This window comes from Lates calcarifer, linkage group LG10, assembly GCF_001640805.2.
Source record: "Lates calcarifer isolate ASB-BC8 linkage group LG10, TLL_Latcal_v3, whole genome shotgun sequence".
NCBI lineage: Eukaryota > Metazoa > Chordata > Actinopteri > Centropomidae > Lates > Lates calcarifer.
Window position 1 is genome coordinate 24094392 of NC_066842.1, and position 20522 is coordinate 24114913.

At 40.2% G+C, this 20522-nt stretch overlaps 1 protein-coding gene across 9 annotated transcripts in view; it reads right to left on the reverse strand.

The window, feature by feature from the left end:
- The window catches only part of mical2b (microtubule associated monooxygenase, calponin and LIM domain containing 2b), a 59844-nt gene that overhangs the window by 27651 nt on the left and 11671 nt on the right, over positions 1-20522 (reverse strand). For 7 of the 9 annotated variants that reach the window (XM_018704144.2, XM_018704139.2, XM_018704134.2 and 4 more), the window contains exons 2-12: positions 13621-14020; positions 10517-10724; positions 9368-9484; positions 8874-8975; positions 8208-8363; positions 8025-8125; positions 4939-5196; positions 4698-4813; positions 3610-3736; positions 2852-2942; positions 619-766 (exon numbers count right to left, since the gene is read on the reverse strand). In XM_018704144.2, coding sequence (XP_018559660.1) covers positions 619-766; positions 2852-2942; positions 3610-3736; positions 4698-4813; positions 4939-5196; positions 8025-8125; positions 8208-8363; positions 8874-8975; positions 9368-9484; positions 10517-10724; positions 13621-13884 — 1688 coding nt within the window. In that variant the 5' untranslated portion in view covers positions 13885-14020. Of the gene's footprint in view, positions 1-618; positions 767-2851; positions 2943-3609; positions 3737-4697; positions 4814-4938; positions 5197-8024; positions 8126-8207; positions 8364-8873; positions 8976-9367; positions 9485-10516; positions 10725-13620; positions 14021-14793; positions 14855-15095; positions 15219-20522 lie in introns of all 9 variants that reach the window. The other 2 variants (XM_018704135.2, XM_018704137.2) reach the window with 2 other exon arrangements.

Below are 20522 nucleotides of genomic sequence, written 5' to 3' on the forward strand. Positions count from 1 at the left end.
AACTGTCCATAGCAATATTCACAGTAATCCAAGAGTTGTCAAGAGATGTCATGCTTTACCTCAGTGTTGGGCCGATGAACTGACCAGCCAACATTTGCTTCCCTAAAGCCACACCACTAGCTAAAGACTGCTTTGTCTGACTGGTGAAAGTTGAGACTATGGAAAAAACAACAACCATCAACCACCATGCTATATGTGGAATCACAGCTTGCTATTACAAGGATTAAAATGACATGAGCCCTCCTCAGAAAAATGATGTCATTCCAATCCATCATTCTGACACTTTGATTTGTTTTCTCAGTTGTGTGTAAGCAAACTAAGCAGGTCAGTGTGGACTGTATGACAATCTGTCTGTGAAGATTAATTAGTGGTTAAATTCTCCATAAATACTTTTCAACATATATTAATATTAATAATATTAATATTAATATTCAACACTATTTCAATAGAAAGATGAATTCCATCTGTCCTACATAGTTAAACTGCTCAGTTCAAAGAGAGTTGATCTGGACAGGTGACTCTTCACAAGATCATGGAAAACCACCTAGGCCTGAATAACAGTCAACATTCCCACATTTCCTGTATGCATTGTGAGTGTGCTTTTGTGTGTGTTCTTACATGAGCTCAGGCCTCTGGCGGTGTATGAGAGCACAGAGGGCAAGGCCATTTCTCCAGGAAGATGTGAGGTTGGTGATGTCGACCCCTCTGTAGCCTTGAGTCTGTTTCTGACACCAGGTCAGCAGCCGGCCAGGACGCACCTCAGACTCTGCAGGAGAGGACAACATTCAAGGTCACATGGTCATGCAGCATCATAGAATGAACCATGTTCATGGCAGAGGGGTTACTGTTATCACCAAGTGCTTTATTTTTGAGAGGGCTGAAAAGTGTCTCTAACACTGTTGATGCTATAATGCAACTCTCCACTGATTTGAATACCAATACCTTGTGGGTTCACTTGGACTTGGGCCTCGTGACTTGAAAGACTTGAGTGACCTCCCATGCCTAAAGCAGAGTAATCTTGGCCTCATGTTCAGAGACAGAGCAGACATTCAGTGCTGCAGATCTTTAAAGTTGGCCTACTTAAAAGATCTGCAGCACTCACTCTGATGTGCTTTAAAATACTTGGCTGCAACTGCACGGTTAGATTTGTTGTACATGTCAGTGTTTCTGTAGAGCAAAAGGAATGGGAAAATAAGATACAATAAATGGCAATTCGTTAATGGGAATTAAATTTTGTTTCAATTTAACTCAACTGTATCTTCCCTTTGGAGGCTGTAGTTTGTGATATTTTGCATTATATTAAAACATAAACAAGTGCTACACAAACCACAATGACCATAAAGATTAATCAAAACTTTAAGCAAACAAAAACTGACCATTATAATCTTCATCAAAGTACTAGAATTTAGCACATGACCCAAACATTGGACTTCATTTAGATCGAGAGACTCAAAACCTAAGAAATACATGTCCAGAGTGGAACCTTCTGTCTCCCCCTTCCATCAATGACAGTAATGTTACTCATGCTTATCCTTCCTCTCTTTTTTATCGAAGTACATACTTTCATTTATATGTAAAAGTTCTGCACTCAAGCTTTCAAACTGCACTATTACTGTCATTTTTTAAATGAATAATTATAATTACTATGTGTAATGTGAAAAGAGGTCACTCATGGTGAAAAAAATGCAGAGATTTACCACCAACTCTGCGTTTCTCCTCAGTTGTACTGCATGTTTTTAGCATCTTTTGGCTTATTGTTCTGGTTTTACTTTAATATTCTGGTTCAGTCTTACTGCTATAATCAACCTCATTTCCAGTCACAGGCGGTGGCAGTTTTCAGAATGAAAGCTCTGATAAACCCAATGCACAGTACCTGCACAGCATCAAAGAGGGGATGAAGTTAGTGAGTAGCTGGAGAACCTAGCAGCTGAACAGTCTGATATTCTCTCAGAGATAAAAAAAAAAAAAGGAATGAATACGGGTAGACAGAAACAAGACTCCAAATAAATGCTTATGTTGTGTCTTATGTGTAAATAAAGTGTACCACGCCCATGCTGTTTATCAGTCTAACCCTGCTGTCACAGAGCAGAGCAGGCTAACACATGTCTGCCAGAGGCATCATGTTTGATCCTCATGTGGGTGAAATGTTATCCTGCTGTATTGTCTGTGTGATGAGGTGTGTCAGTCTGTGACTAAGGTAAGGCTAAAGTTTCCCCAGTGAACTATATTCAGGAGGTCCCAATGATGTATCAAAATGCTGTTCAAATAACACATCCTTTTTTAAAGTGGGTTTGGTCATGCTGCATTGTTGAGATTTTATAAATAGTAGTTACTTTAACTAGCTTTCATGTAGGGTAAATGGGGCTGTGGATGCATCTAATCTCAATGGTGATCATTAGATGATCAGGTTACTATTACAACATCACAGGGAGCTTTGAAAGAAGAATACAGTCCCATGAGTATTTCTATCAGTACTTTGGTTATAGATATTTGATGCTTCTATAATCTGTTGCACAAGTGTGAACACTGTGGTAATAAAATCAGTCTATAATCTGCAGGTTGACATTTGCATGTCCAACTTGTCAGTGACTGGCTGTGTGATGGCATATCCTAACTATTAGAGACCAATTCAGACAGCAGATGAGGTAGAGAACTGTCAGAATGATTCATAAAGCCATTAATTATGACTGCATCATTGCTTTTAGGGTTAAAAAATTCTGAGATGCTATGACTGGCCACAATACAACAGTGGATTTTATAATCATTCAGCCATTTTCTGAGGGCTGATGGCTGGAGTGAAGTTTGAGGATAAGGAAGTGTTTGGATAAAAAACATTCAGTTAGCATCTCACCTCTTCTGGACAGGTTGACTGATCTACGCTTGGGGCCACCACTCTCCAGGTTACATGAGTCCTGTTGGCCATCAATATACAGGTGACGAACCTGAAAGAAAGGAAAAAAAAGTGCTCCTGACCCCGAAATACAATTTGAAACTTTAGGCAACAAAACATAACTTTGCTGAGCAACAGCAGTCTCTGCAGCTGCTTGCGGTGATTAAGTCTGTTGCCCTCTGAGTCTGGGTGGTTTAGCGGTTTTCGTGTACAGAAAACATGGATGCTGTTTTTTTTTTTTTTGAATGACTTCTTTTCAGCTTTCATGCATTTCTCGTGGGAGATCACACCCACTCACTGAAGCTACACAGTGCAAGAACAGGCATTCAGGGCAGGGAGTGGGAAGGACACCATTCTCACTATTACAAGTCAGTGTTACCATCAAAATGATTCTGAAGCAGTTATTTTAATGTTAAATAGTTACATAATGTTGCGTTAAGAGACTGCAGAAAAACAGGATTAAGAGGGCTGGCAGCTGACAGAAATTTCCTTGTAACACTGGAGAGCTGATGATTAACATAAAAGGCAAGAGGACAATCACAATGCAGCATTTGTAGCATAAATAGATCAAAACAACACCTGTAAACTTGCTACTAAACATTTTAATCCATCATAACTGTGACTCAGAGCTGAGGACTTATGTTCTTCTCTTTACAGAGCATTTATTACAAAAACTATAAACTACAAAAAGGTTAACATTATTATTATATACTGTATACCTGGTGTGGGCGCACACAGCTAGAGTTGAGGTTGGGGTAGCGGGTGGCAGGGTCAATGGCATATTGTTCAAAGTTTTTGCTGATGTTCTCTGTGGTGGTCTGAGGCAGCAGTCTGTAAAGACTCTCCCTAAGGAACAACAGAGCAGATAATTATAAGATTCTAGATACTGAAGCTTCAAAGTTTATGGCACTACACTGAACTAACCACTTGATCTGTGGAAAGACAGCAAATACTGAGTCAAGTGGAAAGCACAGAACATTGCTTGCAGAACTATGAATAAAGACCTTTAACATGAAATCCATATCACTTTAAGTGCATGCACACTGGACATGTTCAGACTGGTTTATTTGAACTCATGACTACTACTACATTACTATGTGGCAACAGGGCTACTCAAGGATGATAACAAGGTTATTCACGTGACATGAAATACCTGTGGAGAATCATGGTTTCCTCATGGTCTCCTTGAAAGTTGATGTGGTTAATTTGAAGATAATAAACAGGACCTCAGAGCTCTAATGGCTGCTTGTGGAGGTGAGATTTTTTGCCATGTCAGTACAGTAAAACTGAAGTTCTATCTTCTTTTGGCTATTTCTGTTGTTGATAACTGAATGTGTGTGGCAAATTTTATAGCAATCCAGCTATTAGATTATGAGATATTCTGTGCAGAAAGTCTGTATTTTAGCCTGTAAGTGGTTCTGGGAGAAAGTTAAAAGTTTCTAAAACAGAAAGGCTAGACGTGACTGTGGAGCTAGAAGAGAACTCATTGGAGTGACAAATATAGAGACCGTGCATCCTCTAAGGAGGATGAATGCCCAACACGCACAAGTTGAAAGTTTTGATATGACAGACCAAGAATGACTGGACAGAGGGTCACCAAAAATATTAAGACTCATCTTCTGGGGAACATGAACACGCAGCAGTTACTTTGAAACAAACTGTTGTACCAACAAACTAATTTATCTAACTGTCTGGACTGATGCTTGTTTTCATCTGAAGGAAATCCAGAGAAGATAAATGACAGAGCACAGGGCAAGTCGATCGTGTTAATCTTAAGTTACAGAAAGTGAAAGATAAACACACACACCTCTCAGCCAGTATCTCCAGAGGGCTCCTTCCTTGTGCCCAGCCCCTCACCATCCAGGCTGTGTCAAAGGCTGCCAGAAAACCCCGAGCACAACCTGTACCCATTGGCCAGAAGGGCTGTAAGCAGAGAGCATGAGGTCAGCCTGAACACGCACAAGCTAAGTCTCAACAATGGTGGCAGACAGATGATCAAACAACCCTGACAACACACACAACACCCACTGCGACCGGTATGTCATTACCTCAAGTAGACTGTCTCCCACCAGTGCAACTACTAGCTGGTGTCCATGTTTCTCCCTGATCAAAGCAGCATTCTCTGAAGCATACATGCTGGTGAAGTCAAACATGGCCACATCTGGCTGCCCATAGTGGTTGATGGCATAGTCCAGGGATGGCAACTGGTAGTTTGTGCCGAAGTCAGCTGCCTCACGGGCATAAGAGAGCAATGCTTCCTGGTTGACATTTTCAGGGCTGAGCAGTCGCTCTGTTTCTATGTAGTCCTGTATGCAGACAAGAGAAGGAAAGTTTAGGACAGGATCACTGACATGACACAGTTATGAGAGGGGCTGCTTAGAGTGAGGAGTCCACAGAGGATTACCAAGTCACTCTGCAATAGGCAATAGTAGATGATCTACCTCTTCTTCTAAGCTTCTTCCAAAGTGCACATAAACAAAAAAATTCTTCATCATAACTGTTCCTGTGCAGCATATGAAAGCATCTACTGAGAATTACAGACTTGGTTTTGGTATTTCAGTTCCCAGATTGACTTTCTTTTATTTCCAGAAATTCAGGTTAAATGTAATCCATAAGGTGTTTTGGCATTCAGCCAGCAACTACACCTATCAGCCACAACATTAGGTCTACAGCAATGTTAAATTGGGTGGCATGTATCAAAGTAACATCCAGATGAATATCAGGCTGCAAGGTTTCCCAGCAGAAGTTTGTATTGTAATGAGATGACTGATGTTCTTCACTTCAGTGGTCAGTGGTTCTAATGTTGTGGCTGATAGGTGTATGTCTAACGGTCAAGCTTGTGGCTCCTTGTCAGCCACAGGGCGAACTTGACAGAAGTGAGTTATCAGTCTAAAAATGTCACACACACACCCCATGAATGATGCCATCTCCCTCTGAGTCACACAGGAAATAACTATGCAGTGTTGTTTTGACTTGTGAGTGGAATGAGATGCATCATTATCCAGTGTTTTTATCAGTATAAAATTTCCTGAGAACCACCATGCTAGGCTGGACACAGAAGGATGATTGGGACTGATTCATAAACAAGATTCACATTTCTCATGAAAAAAATCTGAAAACTATATTAAGACTGGTGTGTTTCACTGCAAGAGGAACATAATGACAAAAACCAAGTTAGTCAGTTTGTTGAATCAGTGAGCTATTATGAGTGATGAGGTCTCTCAAGCTTTGGCCAATGTAAAATGAGACAGAGACCAAAGGGTACAGCGAGGCAGGGTTTCAACACCTGCGTGTGTGTGTGTGTGAGAGAGAGGGAGAAAGAAAAAAGATAGTCCTCATTTGTACACACTGCATCAACAGTGTTCCTTGTGTGCATGTGTGTTTGGGTGTATTTTCAGAGTGTGCTGGCAGACACAGGGTGAGAGGGTTAACAGCAGTCTTCCTAATAGGATCCCGTCTGCACTCTGATGCTGTAATAATAACCTAATTTATACTGTCTAATCTCTGTAAGGAGAAATCAGGGATCCTCACTGACAGGACACCTCTGACTCATAAGGTCTGTGTGTGTGTGTGTGTGTGTGTGTGTGTGTGTGTGTGTGTGTGTGTGTGGGCGGGGGGGGGATAGAATCAATGTGAGAGAGCGCAAGCATCTAATTAGAGTCCTATTTCATTATCATCTTCTATGGAGATCCATCACTCACTGCAAAAGTCAAAACACTGTGTTTCTAAGCTCTGGCTGCTGGCTTTAAACCTTGCAACCCATATCTACACACACACATATGTGTGTTTGTTTCTGGCTAAAAAACACACTCTGAGACAACACTACAACTACTTCATAAACTAAAAATACACTAAAAGAGAAAAAAGGGACAAATTATTTACTGTTATAATGCAAAGTTTTATTCAATGACCAGCATGCATCTGGGTTTCATACTATAAACAGTTGCAGCTGCATGCAGTATTGCCAGCTTAGCCAGTTTCCCCCTAGATTTGGCGACTTTTAAGACCCTTTTTGCAACTTCTTTTTTTTTTTAAAAGTGCATACAGACAAATCTTGCAACTTATTAAATAATAACAGTTAACAATACAGCTACGGTTAAAGTGCGTTATATACAAGATTTCATCTTTTAAAATCTTGTATATATATATATATATATATATGTGTTAAGAGTTACATAATGACTCCATGGAAATGCTATTTAAGTAATGTTATGTCTCTGCCAGTACTACCCAACTTCATTGGTTCTTAAACAGAAAACAGTAACAGATTTGTGAGTAAATTCATCCACAATCCTACTGAAAACCAGACGAGAAGCAGCAATAAAAAGCTGGGACAAACCAAGAAAACAGGCAGGCCAACCTGACACGGGGCTGAACATTTAATTGACATATTATCATATTTGCATTGTATGGTCAAGTGTAATATCCAAATTCCAGGAGGTGTAGTTTTTTGCTAAAGATAAAATGTGTCAAAACCTAGCATTATAAATGGAGCATTGTGGTGTTACAGAGATGGCCCTGTCTACAAATCACACTATATCTAAGGGATTTAAGGGAACATGCTTGTTTGGCACAGACCCCAGCAAAAATCACATCATCATTTTTACATTTTTCCAGTGAAAATGAAATTTGAAAATTCCCACTAAAATTGCGACAATCGTACCGGATGTCATACACTAATCTCTAACTGAACTGTTTGCAGCCAATGAGTGGAGTACAGAGACAATATCTCTGGTTGTGCTGCATCACATGCTAAATCAGTGAAGTACTCTTCTACTGTTAACCTGGTGTTATATTCATCTTCGGTTTCTGGATGATCTTACTGCTCTACAGTGGAGGCCACATGTAGCTGCAATAGTGCCAAAAGAGCACAAACAGAGTTTGTTCAGACTTTGGGAATGACAATGGTAATTATGAACCACAGAGAAGAGTGATACTGACACTGTGTTTGTGAACCATTAGAGTCTAGTAAGGTCAGGTAAAGAGTGCCTCTTTTGAGAACCTTTACAAGGACACCACCTACAACATGCTAATTATACACAACAACTATGGTGTTAGTTATAGGCTCAGAATGCCAAGAAGACAAGAAATGAAAAAGTTGTATACATGTGTGTGTGTGCATGATTAAGCTCACATTGATGATGACCCCTTTGTCCAGCAGACTCTGTTTCTTTGCTGTCATGACAAAGTAGTGGGTGTTGTCTTTGTAGTAAACTATGTTCTCCAAGTCAATTCCTGAAAACATGAGAGGCTTTACTTCACAGGTTAAACCAAAACAAACAAAAACAGATGGCTACATGCTATGCTGTCTCCTCACCTGTCTCCTCCTTGAGTTCCAGAAAGAACTTCTGGTTAAAGATGAAAGCCACACCACTGATTTCTTCCACTTTGGCCTCTGCAGTGGTGTTCCTGTTGATGAAGTTAGCTGTGATAGCGATGGCTAACTTACCACGAAACTCCTTGCGACTGAAACCTGACAAAAGGAAAAAAAACCCTTAGGACTGATGATGGAGACATAAGCCCCTCCGGAGCTGACTGCTTAGAGAGGAAAATATTTACCTCTGATGTGATCTGTTACTGTGTGTCAGCAAATTTACAAAGCATAACAAGTATACCACACACTTAAACAGGTGAGCACAAACACGCATTGCATTACTTAGACCCAGACAGAAAGCTAACAAAGCTCTTAAACAGTTCATTGACACACACACACACACACATACACACACACAATTCTGACCTAATAGACACTATTAAGCTTCCAGTTAAAACCATGTCAACAGGAAATGCCAGTGACTGAAAGCAGCTTTGCAACACCTCACCTCATTTCCAGTAAAAATAACAGGTAGTCCTTTGACTGCAAAGCTAAATATCTTGAAAATGTGGGTCAGTAACAAACCTTTTCTAAGGACTCACTTTCACCATATGAACTGCCCACTCCCTGAACACTCCCATTTCTGATTTCTTTTTCCGGCTTTCTCACCGTCTAATGTGTTTTTGCGTCCATCTGCTCCAATCACCACATCAAAGTCAAAGTCTGAGACAGGATGGCTGGAAGGCTGGACCACTGCTCGCCACCCAGGGCCTGAGGGGGAACACAACAAACCAGCCAGCCATTACCATAACATATACTACAGTATATACCACTTGCTATATTTGTGTGTGTGCAACAAAGCAGTTACAATTGTGCTGGGTTCCCTGGAGTGTTAAAGTGAGACAGTCCCAGTTTTGATGTGCATATTTTTGGACCCTTAAAATCAGCAGACTCTATCAATAGACTTGTGTTATTTTCCACACAGTTTGCTATATATTCTTCCACTGCAAATGTCTCCCCTCTAAGAATGTTCCTGATCTCTTGAACATATTGTTGTGAGCATGTTCTTTCCATATATAGCTGAAATATGCAGGAGAGCCCCTGCACGTCAGTGCCACTCATGACCCTTTAACATACAGATAGTACCACACATACAGACTCACTGTCATCAGTTTGCTCTGCTGGTGGCTCAGCAAGTTTGACAAACTCCACGTTGACATGGATCTCCACTCCCAGAATCAGACTCACTTTCAGCAGCATCAGTTGGAGCTGACGGATACCTGAAGTGGATACACACACACACGCACGCACATACTTCATATCCAAAAAGTAGACAAAGCCAAGCTAGAGCTACCCATATAGGCAAAAAAGCAAATATAAATAACAAGCTAAGGCTGACGTGGTGAGTTTTCTAGGCATGACAGAACTCTGAGATAGCAAGTTCTCACTGCATCTACCATCAGGACATGTCAGCATTCTGTTTTTAGAATGGCTACCAGCTGCAACTGGACTGCTGTCCTCTCTCTCTGCTGTAGTCATGCTCAAATCATCATTGTGGCACACTCACTGCACATAGTCTTTAGCATTTACAATGATTCACAAAGTTCCAATTTCTGAAATGGCTGTAACCAACTCATTGTAGGATAAAACCTTGATATTTCAAAAGTTTTAATGCATTTTAAGTTGGTGACAGCCCTTCTATGGTCCTAATTCTTCCATGAAACTTAGCCAATACTAACTCACTACTTACTGCATAGAACTCTTTGGGATCATTTTTATGCAAGGTAATATGAGACTATGGTTTGCTGAGTTGGGGTGACAGAGTGTGTGCACAATTGGCTTAATGAGGTCAGTATTGCCACCAGTACTAATCCAGTGTATCTGTACTGGACTGACAACATCCTGGCAGTACCATGATGTACCATTAATCTGTGGTGCAAGGTCACAGAGATCATGAGATCATTTTATATACTATAGACCAGAAGCTGTATATTTAGGTGCTTTCTGGCCAGCAGTTTTGGGAGGAAGACACGGCTACATTTAGATTAAACAAGTTGAGGCTATGAGACGTACAGTCAGCAGAGCTCATCTTTGAGTGGGGATATTAATACATGACACTATTACTAAAGCTGGAGAGGAAGAAGCGCCAATGGAAACATCCCACCAGGGAGACATCGACTGAAAAACAAACTGAGGCAGCTGGAAAAACTATGGTTACAGAGTCACAGATGTCGAGGACATAAAGAGTGAAAAGTTGAGCTTTAGTCAGTTTCCCTAGTCTGTCTACTGTAAAAACAGAGATAAACACTCACTAATGTGGTCAATGGAGCCAGCACAGAATTTGCCATAGAACTTCTTGGCTCCGAGGCCCCTGAGGTCGTGAATGGTGAAGGGCCAGAGGTGGAGCACGTTGTTCCTGGAGAAGGTGTCTCTCTTCTCAATCACCACAACCTTGCAGCCCAGCAGGGCCAGTTCGATGGCTGTTCGCAATCCACAAGGACCCCCACCGATGATCAGACACTGATTGGGGTTAAAGAGGTAGAAGTTATAACATCTCAGAACAGGTGTTATGTTTTCTCATAGACACCTATGACTAATTACACTGAACTACAGTGCATCTGGAGAGTATTCAGACCCCTTCAACTTTTTTCACACTTTGTTCAGTTGCAGCTTTATGTTAAAGTAAAAGAAAATCAGTTTCCCTCATCAATCTACACTTAATGCTACATAATCACAAAGCCAAAACAAGATTTTAGAAATGTTTTTTTCAAATATACTAGAAATGAAAAACTGACATATCACGACCCTTTGATATAACACTTGACACCAGCTTAACTGACCAATCATGGGATACGGTCTTGGTAACAGAGGTGTTGCAGTGATGGATGTCCCTCTGGACGTTTCTCCCATTTCCACACAGGATCTCTGGAGCTCAACCAGAGTGACCATCAGGTTCTTGGTCACATCTCTTACCAAGTCCTTTCTACCCTGATTGCTCAGTTTTGCTGGGTAACCAGCTTTAGGAAGAGTCCTGGGTGTTCCAGGCTTCTTCCTTTAAGAACATGTCAGCATGCACGTGTTTGGCACTGTTGTCCCAAAATATAAAGCACAAAGGAAATGGAGGAGCCACTTTTTACCCTGGTAAATTCAAGTGGGAAGACAGGAATATCTTTAAGAACAAAAAATAAAGTATTAATCCTACTTTTTACTTTTAAGTTTCCAAATTTTAAATTGGCACCAACTTTGCAAAAATAAAGGTTAATTTATGTTTGCATACTTTCTATCACTTCCTGTTAATAAAAATAGCAATTGCACATAGTATTACTACTTTATAGTATCAGTACTGTACTGTTGTATGGAACTGGGTCACAGGTTAGGTGTGACAGCAGGTATATCTACAGCAGCTAACAATGATGTCTTTTCTGCTTCCAGACCGAGAGAAAAGGAAACAAGAAAACACAGCAGACAGCATCAATCTATGGAAATAGGAAGAGGAAATGAGAAAGCTTCATCTGAAAAGTCTCAAAGGTCCTCTGTGATTATAGTCAACATCTAATTCCCAGATTAGTATGTGGTTTGCCATTTTACGGTCATAGGGAAAATGAACTGGCAAAACAATTAGCACAGCCATTTGGGAAAGGTCATGATTGTGCTATGATTTGAGCCATCTTCCATATAACAGAAAGACAGTAAACAAAATCAATTCCCAAGTTGCTAGCTCATCTAGCCCTAATTTTGATTCTAGATACAGAAAACCAGAAAACAAAGCGGCCACCCAGCTACAGCATCTTTTTTAAATAGAGGTTACTCCAGAAAAATGTCTGGGATAATAGTTCAGCTGTTATTTTTGGCCAACCCTCAGCCCAGCCCATCTGTGTTAATCTTCCCTCTGCGAGTCTCTGGCCTCTTTCCCCTCCGGACGTCTTATCTTTTCCTTCAGATATGAAGGCATTCCAGCACTATACTCAATGTGCTGCTTTTATTAGTTTGACATGGTCAGACAATACAACAGATCAGCACATCACAAAAATATGAAATATGATATACTTAACATTAACTCTTTGTCTGAGCTCCCATACTGTTAAGCTTCAGTGTAAGCCATATATTACAGTTTGGCTGAGAAACAGCGTGTCCACTTTCAGAAAGTTTCTCCTGTAAATAGCTTATATTACTTAACTCATGTATTACATTCATTTAGTTGATTCAAGTTCTGTGCATTAAATCCAAATAATTCAGCCTAAAATTTAGGATTACTTAACTCTATTGAATTATTTGCATATAATTCACTTATATAATCTATTTTCCAGACAAATCCACACTGGCTAAGATTATTATTGGGTAGAAACCATCATTCCTTAAGGGTTTGTTTTTTTTTCAGTTTGAAAATGCCATTCTATATCTCAACAAAACACAGAAAGGACATAGACATGTTTAGGTCAACCATCACCACAATGAACACCAAAATCTGTTTTACTGACCACTTCCTTTCTGATTGATTCCAAACATGCCACACAGACTATCCCACCTGACACTGCATCAAGTGCAACAACTCTGTTTCTGTGGCCTCATAGCAGGGAGCTGACCTGCAGCTCTCTCCAACCAAAGCTATGTCAGGAGTTTGACTAATAATTTAACAGTTTTTAACACTTAAATTTTACCTCGCTGGTGACTGGAAATAAACTACAACTTTTAAAAGGTTTCCTGTAGTTTGTAACAGAATCTCTGTGGTTCAGAGCTCAGTTTCAATCTTACACTCCTGTTTGTAGTTTTAGATATCAGCTGTATATAATGGTTTACTGATCCCGTTGATTGATCACTTTTATATAGCCAATTGGAGTTGTGTTAGGTTACTGCTAATCCTGCTAGTCCACATGAAAAGCTTCTTCCATCAGCCAACCAGTGGGAGCATTTTGTTTTGTACTCATCACAATAGCAGAACTTCATTAGCAGTGTTACTCTTCAATGAAAATTGGTCTTCACAACAAGATATGGACATATACATACAATGTGGTTAACGAATCATTTTTAAATATTCCACGGAAGAATAGTACAAAAGGAAACAGTCACAGTGAGCTGTCAGGTGAGGAGCTTTTTGCAGCAAAACTTTTTCATATGAAATTAGTGGATTCATTCACAGTGGAAAAGATGGTGTAAAAAATTTTGTTGAGTTTAACTCTGACATGCAAATTTTTACTACTGACCCATACCTAACTGTATTGACAGTGCTACCTTTTAAGTGAATGGAGAACTGGAGAGTCCAAAATGGAGGAAGCTATTGTAGCTTACTAGCTCTGTTGTAGTTTCCTAGCTTGCTAACTGTTAATAAGAAAGATTTCTATGAGGGAAGCTTTTTCCTCTTTCAGTAACTCTTTGTCGAATAAAATGATCAGCAGTCCTGAGAACAAATGCCTCTTACCCTGGTGCCCTGGCAGGCTTTATTCTGGTTGTAGACCTTGTGCTGTGCCCTTTTGTCCAGTTTGGTCCACAGAGCCTTGACCTTCCATGTGCTGACTGCGGCCTTCAGCAAGCTGTAGAAGTTGCCATAGTCCAGAGGATCCAAATCCAGCTGCCTGCAGAGGATGCTAAAGGCCTGCAGGGTCCCTTTACAGGTGGATGCCTGAACAAAGTTCTCAAAGAGCTGGCTGGCCTGTGCTGTACGTTCATCCTCTGTCTCACCCATCTGTTCTGATGGTAATCTCCCCTAATACTTCCTCTCTTCTTCCTCCCCTGCTTCCCTCTCCCGATCACTCCTTCCACACTTCCACACACTCAGTACTGGATTCCTATGATGTATGTGCCACCATGCTCAGCTGGTTCTGAAAGAAAGAAATAACATGGATGATTTTTAGAGAGACACAAGAGACTGGAAATAAAATCATTCTTGTACCTGCTGATCAGTCCTACATCCTGTCACTATAATTTATGGGCAAAATAACATACTATTACCTTCTATTGCATGACATTACATTTTTCAAGTCTTGTTATTGTGTTTTACTTTCTAACTACAAACTTGGACTTGGAACACCACTTGGAGCTGATGGATAACAAGACAGGATTTAACAGAGCAATGCAGCCAGAGATATCAAAGAAACTGCTAGCTAAAGCTATGCTAATCAATATATTTATAGTAACAATGGATCACATAACTCTATTTACAGTGAGAGGCGCTGCTCTTAGTGACAAACCCTTGGAGAATTATTGCCAAACTCTGAAATTCTCCCCCGTACAACAGAGGTTTTAGTGTCAGTGTTTCAGCTCACTGTTTTGGGTTTGTTTAAGTCTTCCACCATATTTACTTTATAAGATGAATATACAGTATGCAAGTCATGTTTACAGCTTGTTCTGCTTTCATAAATTTAGCTAATTAACTTAATTTGAAACATAAATAAAATATAACAGTTAAATGTAATAAATAAAATGTTTTAATACTGACTTAAATATTTTATTCTGCATAGCTCAACTTACTCTGACCTGTTTACACCTTACCATAATAAAATCTAGTCCTTCCATTACTACATGAAGTCCTACTCTGTTTTTGGTTGAAGATTGTGACTGTGATAAAAATCTCTCAAAATCATTCAAATTTTACTTGTGCATCAGTCTTGAATCACCCTTCCTGGTCTTGCAAAAGCCATGATGTGCATCGTCCTCTGCAAAACATGATTAGAAATTAGAAATTGTAAAAGGGAGAGGTCACATTCCAAATATAAGGAATGTCTGCAGCTTGCATTGAAAATAAATTGCAGAGGTCAACATGTTGCCTTATTTAGCTAGAAATGTCATGTCCTGCATTCTGTATGGGCTATTCAGAGACATATATCTCTTTACAAGCTTACAGCTCCAGCCAACAACAAGCCTGCTGAGTTCAGTCATTAATTAAGTTGTACACACTTTTGTTTCCACAACAAAGATATTTTCCTCCTCCAGCTCCACTGAATGCCTGATAGGATTATGACTGAGTGTGTCTGGGAAGGGTTCAGCTGAGCAGTCATGGGAGAAGCTCAAACACTGTAGCTGCAGGCATACAGACAAAAAACACACAATTTGGTGAGGCACAGGAAAAACATTTAGACATTTAGGAAAAACACCCCACCCCCCGTCCCTCTCTCCCAAATCCATTGGTCTTTCTGGCATCAAAGCCAAAGCAGAACTTTGAGTGTTAATGTTTGTTTACTTGACAGTTAAGTTTTTGTACATACTAACAGAATCCCAAAAACCTTTCAACTGAGGTGTTAGTCTGCCCTGACAATGTTGCTTGTTTCTTTCTGAACAGCTGAATAGAAGCAGAACATTACCCTCAGCAATGCATGCATGCCTACGAAGCCACCCGTCAACAATGCCATTAAGAAGGAAGTTCTGGTGCTTTTCCATCGACAGTGAACAAGAACAGTGCACTAGATATTCTAGATATTCATACTTTACTGTACTACATTACAGTTCAACTGCTATCATATTTCTCATCTCAACTGATGGTTCAACTGCTTTCAGCTTATACAGTAAAATAGTTATCAACTAACACTTGAATTATTTTGACACTTCAGCAGACAGCTGCTGACAGTATGATATATAACTGATATTTCAACTGCTTTCACTACTCACATAACAACTGACACTTACACCTCTTACAGTGCACACACTTCAGCTACCTCTAGCACCTCAGCTTCAGCTCCAATTTTTTTATTGCCTCCATCATTTAGAGTTCAACTGTTTTCATGGCTCAGGCATCAGTTGACATTTCAGCTGCTTACACTGACTGTTTGCTTTAACTACTTTCAGTGTTTACAGAAAAACTAGACTTTCAGCAATAATAATACAGCTTCAACAAGCGCTTTGGAGTCTAACACTTACTGTGCTTACTACTTACATTTCAAACACCTTCAGTGCTTCAAATACAACAGTGAGTGCCCAAACTTTATCTGGAACTGCATACACCATTTTACATGGAAACATTTGAACTTGTTTGCAGAGTATGTGAGCACACATTTTCTACTGAAAATGTCACCTTTTCCAGTCTGAATATAATGCTTTATCTGATACTGACCAATGAATTCAGTCTATATCCCAAACTCTACCCAACAACAGACTCTTAAGTTATTTGAAACTGATACCACATGTTTCCTGGATAACATCTGTGTTATCACTGATCACTGAAAGCCTCTCAGCACTATTCTCACTATTACAGTCATGGAATCTGCTGTCCTGGAGGAGCTGGGAGACAGATACTGGTTCACTCTCTTATACACACACAGCGCACATACACCAGCTTAAACACATGCATCACACAGGCACATAGTGTCCAACAGGACTGAAACAAAATCACCTGTGGATGTGCGCTGTGTGCATGCAAGTGTGCGTCATGGCAAGAGAAAGTGCATGTTGCGTGAGGACAACACCTGGTCAGTCTTTTACTTTGTGCCAACCTCCCACCCCCACCCCCACCCCCACACACACACTTTCTCTTTAAGTCCTTGAGTGGCCCAATGGGGGTCTCAGATCTCTGCTACCTGGCAGCAGACAGTAGCTTCTCAATTACAATTAGCCCACACAGACACACACACACAACCCTTAGGCCTTTTGTAATATTACAAATGTAGCCAGCTAATTAATTTCCAGAGCTTTCATATTTGTTTTCTGGACAACTTATTGAATGCAAGACATAATCAAACATTCCCATAATCAATATTTTCCTTACTGAAGACAGTGGGAGTACTTGTCAGTTCATCCTTTTGGATCTCATCCATAAAGGGAACTATAAGACACAGTGACATGGAAAAAGGATATTCAAGGAATTTGTTTGGAAACAACATCCTCAGCTCAGAGGCTGACTGCCCTACTTGTGTGTGGTTCTGATGACCAGACGTGATTTAACATAACTCACACTGCCTCACTGGGTCAAGAGAAGGATACAGCAGTACACACAGAAACAGTGTGCACCAATATACAGAGCTAAGCTAAAAGGGTATGGGAAAGATCACAGCCTTTGGAAGTTGTACTGTATATAACGTCTGGCAGGATACATTGTGGGAGTCTTGGTACAGGAAGTAGTTAACTTGGTATCTGTTTCTAAATTTGTGTGTGGGTGTGTATATGTGAGTGTTTGAATGTGTAAGGGTCTTCAACTGACATGTAACAGCTTGGATCATTTGCAATCAACAAAATTTGAAGAGTGCTACAGAGATGATATATTTTTAGCCCAACCCAAAGGTCAGCATCACCCTGGTTCCTTCAACAAAAAGCCAATGGGATTTTTTATTGGCTTTTGGATTATTGCACAAAATTAGCTCTGTTTTGTTTGAGCAAATTAATCAGTTGGAATTGGAAGAGTCAGAGGTTTTCAAAGCCTGACACTGTGCCGCCCCTCCAGACAAAGTTTAAAAAGCTGAGAGCCACAGTATGGAGCTAAAGTTGGGATGTGCTTAGCTTAGGTTAGCATAGCGTAAAGAATGGAGGCAGTAAAAAACTGCTAGGCTGGCCAACCAACAACTCTAAAGCTGCTTAATTAACACCTTCTACCTGAGCTGTTTAATCATTATACAAGACTGGCTGACACTTCCTGGTCAATAGCACTAGCTTTCTAATAGTTACACAGTGGTAGTGACAAAAGCATCTTTACATGAGGGACGAGCACACTAAAGCAGATGAAAACATTTAGACAATGGAACAGGGAAGGACGAATGCCCTTGCCACATTGTAATTTGAAAATTAATTAATTACTGGACTTCTCTGACAAATGACAAATCTATGTGATATTGTAAGCTACAGTTATGAGTGGTGATTGATAACTGTGTGGCCTAAGGTAGAAGGAGATGAGTTAAACAGTTCATGTTACATGCACATGCAGTTCAACTCTTAAGTGATTATGCAGAAAGTCTGAAGTTGATAGGTTTCATTGCATTTCTGTTTCAGGTAATTGGCGTATGCAAGTCAACACTGTCTGAGAAAATAGGCATTTCTCCGTGCACTCATCTGCCAAATGTAGATTTGAACTCATCCAACACCTGCCCTGTTCACCTGATTTGACACCGTCTGACTACTTCCTCTTTCCCCAAGATGAAGAGGCAGCTCAGTGGTCACCATTTTGACAGTGATGATGATGCCATTGTTGCTGTGGACCATTATCATTGACAGACTACAGGAGCTTGAAAACAGACATAATGAAAATTGCATCTTCTGCATAGATATGACAAAATGGCTCGACAGAAGCCCCTACAAAATTTCAACAGAGTAGCCCTGGACATACTTTCACTTACACAAAATTTGGTATAACATCCCAAGACTTACAAAAAAAGCAAAAAAAAACTGTGACAGCGCTGCGAATTTCAGTCCTTTGCCTTTCAACATTTTTATGGTCTAGTCTTAAGTAAAGATCAATGTAATACAGAACAACATAATGCATGTTTGGTGCATTTTCTAGGGCTGCATGTGGACACAGGAAGTGATACAACATGTGCAATACATCATGTCTGCCCCCCTGCACCTCACTTAGGAAACTGCATCTTACTTGCTTGTGCAGTGTACATGGCTGCGTCCACCAGCATCCCACTAGCTCCCCCAACATATACAAAGGTCCAAGGGTCAGGATAAGTCATGCCTGGAAGCTATTAAAGGTTATGTTTGTAACAGCATAGAATCAGGTTACCAGTCACCTGAGGCACAAGAAACTCTAGCAGACAGGTGACATGTAGAGCAGGGGAACTGTGTCACTTGGCTGCAGACAAAGAGACCTCATCTTACAAAACATGCAGCTTGTCAATATTTCCTTGGCATAAAACTGCCCCATTTCCAGAGGGCAGTGTCCACCTTTGTGTCAGTGGTAGCCATCTACACCATTACCAACTTAAAAGACTCATTTATTTCAGGGTACTAAATTATGCCACTGCCTGTGAATTAACCATTTGCTCTATCAACACATTATAAAATGGGAAAGCACTAATGCAAAAGTGTTGTTTTTTCTGGCTTTTACTCTTTCAAACAGCATCTTTTGGTTTTTGTTTGCCTTTAAGGGAATTCTTGCAAAGAGCTACAACACAGGCAGAACATCTCAAACAATCCTCACCACAATCCTACACTTGGCAGCCTTAACTGATCCAGTCTGCCTATGTTATCACTTTTCCTGTTTAGGAAAGAGCCCTCAAAATGTCACCATCATGTACATGTGGCATAATACTGGATTGTCATTTTTCTGTCAGTACTACTCACAGAATACAGATACACGCGCTGAACTTTATCTACTTTACCCAGAAACTGCGTTCATTAAGCTGGGAAGACACTGTACAGATTAGACCAGATTTTTAACCCTAAATTAGTCACCCCAACATATTGCTTGACATTCAGCTTGAAGGCTTTTGGGCGACCCATGTTTCCTGTTTCACTCTACACTGTAGTCAATAGACTTTTGCAGGAGGACCTCATGATTTATAATTACCTCAAGATTGTTAGATTTTTTTTCCTCACTAAAATGGATGTTCACTGAAAAAAAGATGTGTCCTATCTGTGATGCAATGAAAATATTGAATATCTTACGAGGATGTAATGTAAATTGATTTCAGTGTGTTTTGGAGCCATTTAAAGAGTTTTCATTTTCATTATTGCAATAATTAATTTGGCCAGGATAATTGTGATATGAAACTGTTATACTGTCCCATGCCTACTACACTGACAGTCAAATAAAGGCAAAATGATAGTAGATTTACACACAGCAAAGTGTATTAAAAGTATCTGATACTTCTCAAAGTATCTTTAAGCACAGTCAAAAAATGTGAAATGCAGGTCTAAAAACCGGGAACCCGCTGGACCCCACAAGTTTAAATGGCTGTTTGAGAGGGTTGGTTAGGTTAGGTTAGAATTAGATTTAGGTTTAGGGTTGGGGTATGGTTAGGCAGTCAGTTGTAATGGTTAAGGTTAGGGTAAGGGGCTAGGAAATAGGGCCTCCACAAAGATAGGTGTACAAGGATGTATGTATGTATGTGTGTGTGCGTGTGTGTGCATGTGTGCTAATGTCTGAGAGAGGGATCGAAGCTGAGTCAACAAGTTCCTGCCCAGACAGACAAGATGCCAAGAGAGGGGAAAAGCACAGAGCAAAAGAGACCAGAGACAAATCAAGTCTGTAGACAGGGATAGAGCCAGGCAGACAGGGAGATGTAGAAAGCAGTGTTGCAGATTCTTTGGTTATTAAATTTATGAAATTCAAATGTGACCACAAAGAGAGACTTGGCCAAGAGACGTGCTGCCGCTGAATGTGATGTGATTAGGTTCAGCAGCAATGATTTGCTCTGAAAACAGGAAATATGAACAGCTGGAATGTCAGAAGTGTGGACC